The sequence below is a fragment of the Lipotes vexillifer genome, unplaced genomic scaffold (assembly GCF_000442215.2).
Source record: "Lipotes vexillifer unplaced genomic scaffold, Lipotes_vexillifer_v1.1 scaffold195, whole genome shotgun sequence".
In the NCBI taxonomy this organism is placed as follows: domain Eukaryota; kingdom Metazoa; phylum Chordata; class Mammalia; order Artiodactyla; family Lipotidae; genus Lipotes; species Lipotes vexillifer.
This window is the reverse complement of record NW_006799532.1, coordinates 453,684-462,006: the sequence shown is the minus strand read 5'-3', so window position 1 is coordinate 462,006 and position 8,323 is coordinate 453,684. Positions and strand designations below refer to the sequence as shown.

Below are 8,323 nucleotides of genomic sequence, written 5' to 3'. Positions count from 1 at the left end.
CAAGGGGAAAAAAATTACCCATGCTACACAACAACTTATAATTCTGGTGAAAGCAGCGCAATTCTCATGATATCCAGAGGCATACTGCAAATGTATGAACTATTTGCTACTACCTCCATTTCAAACCTAATTCCCAGGGATCACAGTTGAATGTGAACCAGGAATCCTAAGGAGGGGCTATGTATTGTGTGCTCCTTAACAGAAAGAATTCCAATCAGTCTGTGAATAGAATCATTTATTTGTCTTTACAGTGATGATGGAAGAATGTACAGGTGTCCTCTTTCAATAAAGTATAAAAATCTGTTTATATACAGTGAAGTCACAATACGCTTTCATTGGGAAATTTATTTGGTAACTCCTGATCCGTTCATATTAAAATTGCGGGGGAGACGAATATTTCACGTTAAGTGCTACATTTCCAGTAGATTGCACCTGGCATGAAAAGCTCAGCTTCATCTTCAGGGTCCTGCTTGACAGATATTACAAAAGGCTAATTTTAAGTCCTGGGACTCAAAATAAACATCATTTTTGAATAATAGATATATACATCAAAAATACATCTAAAAAGGCATTGGTTAGTGCTATTAAAAAGCTCTATGTGCTCGGGTGCATTTTTTTCTTACAGGCGAAACCCAGTGGAAACGTTTTTGTTCAATTCTAGGAATTTTTTCTTGGGGAAAGTCGGTCGAAAGTTACCTGTAAGAAAAAACAAACAAACTTAAGTAATTCAGTGATTTCTCAGGTGAGGTCAGCAAAACGTGGAAAAGCAGTTAGAGGCCAAATTTCACTTAGAATAGGATTTTTAGAGCCTGATACCATTTAGTTACAGCACTTTGTACATAAAAAGTGCTCAACATTTCCCTTCATTGTTTCAAGTGTTTTATTTTGAAAATAACCCTTAATACTCACTTCATTTTCAAATAAATCATATGTATCCCTCTGTATGCTTATGAAAATATTTTCTATCATTAATTAAATCAGCATAAAAAGAGAAATCACAGAGCATACAAATGAAGAAAACATAACAGACGTAGCCAAATCCAAACATACCTTTTTAGGAAAATTTCTAACAATGATTTATTTTATTTCACAATAATTTATTTTACTTCTCAGAATTTACAGATGATAGAAATGTACTGAAGTTCTATTACTGCTTAACTTGGGTGAAATGGTACTGTGCAACTGCCAATTCAACTGCTTATGTATTTGATACTCCAGCTCATTTATAGCTAAATGTTTTAATACTTTTGTTCTTATAGTTTTCTTCTTCTTGCAGGCACTCCTAAAATGTTTGATAACCTGGGCACTCCTCTTGGGTGTAAAATCTTAAGTAACACAGCAAACCTCAACCTGCTATTGACGGTGTGTGTACACACACACACACACACACACATGGGTGCACGCACGCACACGCACGCACACACGCCTGCTCGCCCCGACCAATAACAGCCTCAGCTCCATCCTCCCTGACAGGCTCATGTGTTCTGGCAATCTCTGGAGCAGATTCTGGCGGGAGGAACACACGCAGAGGTGGGCTGAAACCACAACTGAGCCCCAGGGGCTGTGTGACTAAGGAAGCAGAGCTGAAATCTCTCCTTGCGACTGCACGAAACTTGGAGTTACACCTCTGCTGACAGCTTCCTAAACTCTGCGCCTGCCAAATATATATATATACATACAAATTAAGGTCCATTTTGCTAATAAGGACCGTCAGAAAGAGCACCCATGTCATAATGCGGTGAGCAGACCTAAACAGAACCGCATGTTACAGGTTCCATCTCTTGGCAGCCATGTGAACTTGACCATGTCCCACCTTTAGTCAAGCTAAGTCCTACCTATTCCACAGGTTATTATGAACACCTAATTAAGTCATGTGGCAGTGCTCTGGTTTATTAAACACTTTAGGTGTACGTGGGGCTAAATTGGTGATTTAGGTAAATTTAATTTTGATAATTAAGAAGTACATCTAAATCTTCCATAACCTACAAGTCTAACGGCCTGGTCTAATAATACCATTCTCAAGTTTAGAATATGATACACGTAACGCAGATCTCTCCCTAGCACCACGCCAAAGTGATGGCTACTCTTTAAGTACATATTAAAACTTTAATCCCTCAACTTTAATTAGTTTATTCGTGCATTAACCACAGGCTCGCTTACATAGATTAGGGTGCTGCCCTGACGTCAACCTGCAAAGTAATCTGCAAAGTAAGTGAGTGTCTCATAAAACCTCAGCTACATGACCCTTGATTATTCTAAATTGTTTTCAGGAAAAAAGTCTGAAAAACAACAAAAAGCTCTGGAGAAGAAGAGGGCTTTCCCAGAGTCGGTTCTGATGCGGTGCAGGCGCAATGGTCCAGATTCCCACACTGCACTGAAGTCTCTGGAGAAAAGAAACACGCTGCAGACTTGCCTCTGAGAGACTTTACACACATTAAGTACGCTCATCAAAGTCCATAAAACACATCCTGATCGGAGTGGAAAACAAGATTCAGTGTCAACACGGCATCTTCCTGTCCTCAATATAGAAAACAAAACAAAACCACTTAAAATAGCACTGAACTCGATTTAAAAGGTTCTGCGTGGTCAGGAAACTGTGTGACCGAAATGTTGCTGCTGTCCCTGACTATGTAAATGGAAGACACTGTGATTATTACCTGATCTGTGTCACTGTGGCATGGGCCACTCCCTGAATTAAGACAAAGCACTGATGGGAAGGAAAGATTGTGTTAACAATGAATTCATCCCCCCTGCATGCAACACCCTCAGTATGACCCTCTAAACAGGACCCCTCCCCATCCACCCAGTGGCTCCAGTAAAACACCTGGAGCCATTCATCCCACTCTCTCACCCTCACTAACAGTCACCCACCCAGTCAAGTCGATTCTACCTCCAAATACATCTCAAATTGGCCTTTTCCTCTTTTTCTCCACATCCGCTGCCGAGACCCTCGTGAAGCCACCATCACCTCTTGTGGGACTACGGCAGCCTCCTAACTGGTCTCCCTGCTACTAAGCTTTCCTTAGAAAGGACATCCTTTTTCATGCAGCAGCCGTAGGGATCTTATAAATAAGCACATCTAATCACTTTATGCAGCCTTCAGTGGATTCCCAGTGGTTTTAATGATAAAGCTCAAAATCCTTAACAAGAATCCACAAGGCTCACCATGATTTGATTCATCTCCACACTTTCTAACCCTCCCCAGACTTCCTACATTCCAACCACAGTGACCTTTCCTTTGGTCCTTTAAAGGAACTGGGTTGTCCCTGCTATTTCTTTGGATGAGAACTGTTTCCCCCTAACTTCTCCTGCTCACTCCTACCTGCCTTTCAGGCTCACCGTAAATGCCACATCCCCAAATTCTTGTTGGCCCTCGCATCGCGTTAGCTCCCCTGCCAGCGGCTCTCCCAGCACCTTCATTGGTGATCATACAGCTATGTGAGCATTTGTTTCATACAACTATATGGTAAGCTCTGTGAGCGTGGGGGTGTCCCCAGGACCCAGCACTGAATGCAGGACCGACTATGAGGACGAGGTGTGAGGGGCAGAGACGGGCTCGAAGGGCACCACGGGATGAGACTCCCACTTGCTCCGCTCGCTCTGCTTCTCGGCCCATCCCTTCCTCCTTCCCTCCCAACACCACCACCCACGGCTCAGTTTTGCCTTCAGAGGATGCAAATAAATAATTGGCTTGGGGGTGGCAGAAAGACATGGCCCCCAAAACAAAGCAGGATAGAATTTGGGATGCAAGATGCCACATAAACCCTTGGATATTGGAGTGTAATCATCTGAAGAGAATATGTACCCGATGGAACAGAGACTGTGAGACTCCTACGTGAGTTCAGGACAGGTTCATAATTTGTACTTTTTAAGGTAAATTATTTATCATACTTTAAAATGTCCTTCTCATTCTCCCTGCACCGTCTGTGCTAGAGAACAGAAACGGAGGGAAAAAAGGAGGGATTTTTGCCTACTTTGTGACCATAATTTTACAGAGGGGACAACAGACCCCAGAGAGCTACTGTGGTAGAGGTGATGGCGCCTTCCTCTCCTGCAGCTGCTTCTCCCTCCCTGGCAGAGTCCTTTCCTCCTCCTTCTGCTTTTCTCTAGTGACACCTTGGAGACCAGATCCCTTGCAAGTGGCTGCAGGGGTGTGAACATCTTCACATAATGAGAACAAAAGGATGCACGCTTATATGGTCCTTCAATATAGAGGGGGCCAAACAACAGCACATGCACAGGATTTGCAGACGAGAAGGCTTTGTGGGCACTGCTGAATCAGGCTACAAGGGCAAAAGCGAGGAAAAAGAAGACCTTAAGTTCCACGTCTCTCTGGTGTCGCTTTACCTGATGCTAATCTTGGGCCTCATCTCCACTGTCCACTTCAATGCCCATCTCCTCCGTATCAGCAGCTCGTGACAAGATGTCTGCCATCAGTGCTTCCTCCAATTTCTTACGCACTTGTTGTACTCGCTCTTCCTGTTTCCTTTTTAAAAACAGAGTAAAAAGATACTAATAATTTGGCCAGTACTGGAACAATGAAGCTGCCGAAATGGTTTATCTTTACTTCAAAGTCATGAAAATTCCTGAGAAACATACATTTCCTTCTCCTTAGACTTTGCAAAAGTTGCTTCTACCCTCACAAAACCAAGTCACACGGGGAATGAACTCTGTCAAAAAGAGGGACATTCAGACAGGCAGATAGCCCTCATCTCACAGAGAATTCCGGCAGGAGTAGATTTATTTCAGTGACCTTTTCTACAACTTCACAAAACTTCAAATATGTGAAGATTCAGGGTTATTCCTATAAAGGATAATTAGAAATAATTTAAAAGCAGGGAAGGAATACAGAAAATAAAGAAGGAGAAGAGATTTGCTCAGTGAAGCACTGAGAAAGACAGAGGAGGCGGAGGCATGATGAGCTGGGATCTCGCTGCCACTCTCTGCTGTGTCAGGGGAGTGGTAGTTGGAGTTCTCCCTGGGTTCCCCGGCCTGTTGGGAGCAGGCCATCAGGAAGGAACCAAGACCACGTGATCCTGTACACCAAGGACAGGGAATGAAAAGACTCTTGAACTGAGATGAGCTGAGTAGGTTAAGAATATGCCACAAGTTTCCCTGTGTCTTGGGGACTCTAAAGGAACCTCAAAAGTGAGAGTTAATAACACCGAGTCATAAAAAAGTTCAGAACCATTAGGTGAAAAACAAAGCACAGGAAGAAAGGCTATTGGTATACAATTCATCTTAAAAAAGCAGGAAAAAACGGAGACTAGCTCCTTGACAGGGCAAGAGAGGGATTCCTAAAACAGTTCTAGCAAATGAAGATGATAAATAGAAATTCACCTCCAGAACCCAGTGGAGAGGCAATGGTTGAAGACACAGGGAAGGGACAAGACTGGCTATAAGTAAAAGACTTAGAAAAAAGCAAGAAAGGGAGAGAGGCAAAGGCCCAGCTGGGAGGATGAGAAAACAGGACGAGTCACCTCCTGAGACCAAAGGAAAGGTGGTTAGGATGGATACAGAATGGGAGATGGAGCAGCCCTGGGACAAATAACAGATGCAACAAGGAATACTGATGGCTCTACTGAAAGAAGAAGTGATTTTCTCCATCAATAGTTGAGGAAGACAAATTGTAACAATGCCCCAAACCTGGGAAAGCAGAAGGGTAGAGGAGCAATGTTCCAGAAGACTCCATTAAGATGCCCTGAGTATTCACCCCTTGGGCATTCAACCAGTTGTAAAGTTGTGTTTACTGTAGTCTAGTCCCCACGTCTCTCTATCTCATGAGACCATATCCAAGGTAGTAAAATTAACATATACTGTGTAAACACAGAAACTTTAGACGTCATCTTTACTAAACTCTAAAAACAGCACAAAGAGACAAAAGGTTTGGACTTATACATTTTATTTTTATTTTTATTTTTTTTTATTAATTTTTTTTTTTATGGTACGCGGGCCTCTCACTGTTGTGGCCCCTCCCGTTGCGGAGCACAGGCTCCGGACGCGCAGGCTCAGCGGCCATGGCTCACGGGCCCAGCCGCTCCGCGGCATGTGGGATCTTCCCAGACTGGGGCACGAACCCGTGTCCCCTGCATCGGCAGGCGGACTCTCAACCACTGCGCCACCAGGGAAGCCCTGGACTTATACATTTTAAATGAATTTTCAAAAAGAGGGGATCTGTCACGGAATTAATCGAGCTCTGTAGCCTCGATCATATTAACAGAAACTGAAGTTCAACCGATTTTCATACAGTGGAGCAGAGTCATGAAGAACACAATGTTTATTTCTTATACAGTTAGCCCTGCCACTGGCTCAGTGACTCCAGTTTTATGATAATGGCTTATCAGTCTCATGGCAGTCTCTCATGCCTAGTAACAGAGTATGAGAGTCTACACAACTGCCCTAAAGTCACCCCATCAGGAAGACAAAGAAAATGGAAGGAATGGTGCTTTTGGCTAGAGAAGTATATCTGAAACTCTTGACATTGGCCACTGTTTCTCTTTTGTCTTGAGCACTGCTTCCCACATTTATGAAAACTGAAATTAAAGCATCTGCTGGATGTGGTAGGCAGAATTCTAACACAGTCCCCAAGATGTCCCCACCTGCCCCTGCTTACATTCCTAGTACAATTCTCTCCCCTAAGGGCAGGCAGAACTTATGAATATGACTGAGCTATCATTCTTTGATTAGCTTACTAATAACTGACCTTGAGTTAATCAAAAGAGATTATCATAGAGGGCCTGATCTAATAAGAAGAGGCTTTAAGAGGGGCTGGGCCCTTCCAGAAAGCAGGAGAGGGGATATTAAGGGAGCCATGGGGCAAGGAAATGCTGGCCGTCTTTAACTGCTGTGAACGGCCTCAGCCCACGGCCAACAAGAGAACAGGGGCCTCATTCTTACAACTACAAAGAAATGAATTCTGCAACAAACTTAGGAGGAGCCCAAGCTCCAGAAGGCCTGCAGTTCTACCCCGACGCTTTGATTTCAGCTTTGTAAGACCCCGGGAAGGGAATCCAGTCATGCCTGTCCCAGACTTCTGACCTACTGAACTGAGAGCTGTAAATAGGTATCGTTTTAAGCTGTGAGGTTTGTGAGAGCTTGTTTCTCAGTATTAGAAAACAAATACACCCGTGGGTGAAAACAGTATCAAGACGGATGAAAATATATATGCTTAATGTTGAGATTCTTAGTTGAAGGTTTAATACAAACAGATTATTGGCTACCCAATTGGAGAAAGGGTAACAATTCCATTTGCAGTCATGTATTTTGAAACTGTACTAATGCAACAAGAAATGTTTGCTTAATAATTTCTGTTATGACAATGATATCAAATGGACAATTTGTTAGACAAGTTTACCCTAAAAGGAAAGCATCCAGATCTGGCTTTGAGACAGCTTCCTCCACTGTCAAAAGATCTGGTGTTGAAGCCGTCAGCATTCCCAAGACATCACTCAGAGAACCTCAGTCAACCCCCATAATGACCTGGAGGAATCCCTGCTGATTAACTGGGTACTCATTCCAAGACAGATAGGAACTTGTCTCCTGAGTAATTTCCTTCCTCAAAGGTAAGAATTGTCCAAAGAGCAAGTTGATTCCCTTCCTTGATTTTACATTTTGTTTTTCTTAAAAAATAACACTGATCGTAAATTCTATGTAATAAAGGCATCTGAATGCAACTTTGAACCATTCTACAACTTTGCAAAAGGAACTACTTTAAAACCCAGGAAAGGCTTTCCAATTATAAACCTAGCTAGACTCAGGCATTTAAAAACACTCTCATGCCAACTTTCATGGATTTAGAAAAAAAATACATATTTTTTAATTCAAAAGTGCCTTCTGCCAGTTTGGTCTAGGAATAATACTCCAGTAAAGCTTTCTGGTTTATATTCAGAGGATAGAAAGAGTGAAGTGTACACACTGCCCTATATTTAAAGAAAATACAGTATACTACACAATCATTTTAGAGTAATAATACTGAAGTTCATAAATCCCATATAAGAATTTCTTTGTGGTCTTAAATATCTGGAATAGTTTTGTTTCTCTTGAGCAATGGTTTGCTTATACTCCTTGGGCATTATCAATCTGAGCCATATGTCTTCCTTTCAAAATTTGCTGCTAAAAACCTAATTTGTGGCCCAGCCTTAGAAAGAGTAAAAGATGTTAAAAGATGCACCTTGTGTCCGCTCCTCATTCCTGGCTCTGTTTTATTGCTTTACGCTTTGCTCTGTCTTTCTTCTCATTTGCTTCTTATCTGGCTTCACTGTGTGTGTTTGTGTGTGTGTGTGTGTGTGTGTGTGTGTGTGTGTGTGTGTGTGTGTGTGTGTGT

General features: G+C 42.5%; 1 protein-coding gene across 1 annotated transcript in view; it reads right to left on the bottom strand.

Moving 5' to 3' along the window:
- Window positions 1–220: 220 nt before the first annotated feature.
- MBD2 (methyl-CpG binding domain protein 2) overlaps window positions 221–8,323 on the bottom strand; it is a 79,507-nt gene continuing 71,404 nt past the window's right edge. The window contains exons 7-8 of the mRNA XM_007471664.1: window positions 4,348–4,486; window positions 221–696 (exon numbers count right to left, since the gene is read on the bottom strand). Coding sequence (XP_007471726.1) covers window positions 4,354–4,486 — 133 coding nt within the window. The 3' untranslated portion in view covers window positions 221–696; window positions 4,348–4,353. The remainder of the gene's footprint in view (window positions 697–4,347; window positions 4,487–8,323) is intronic.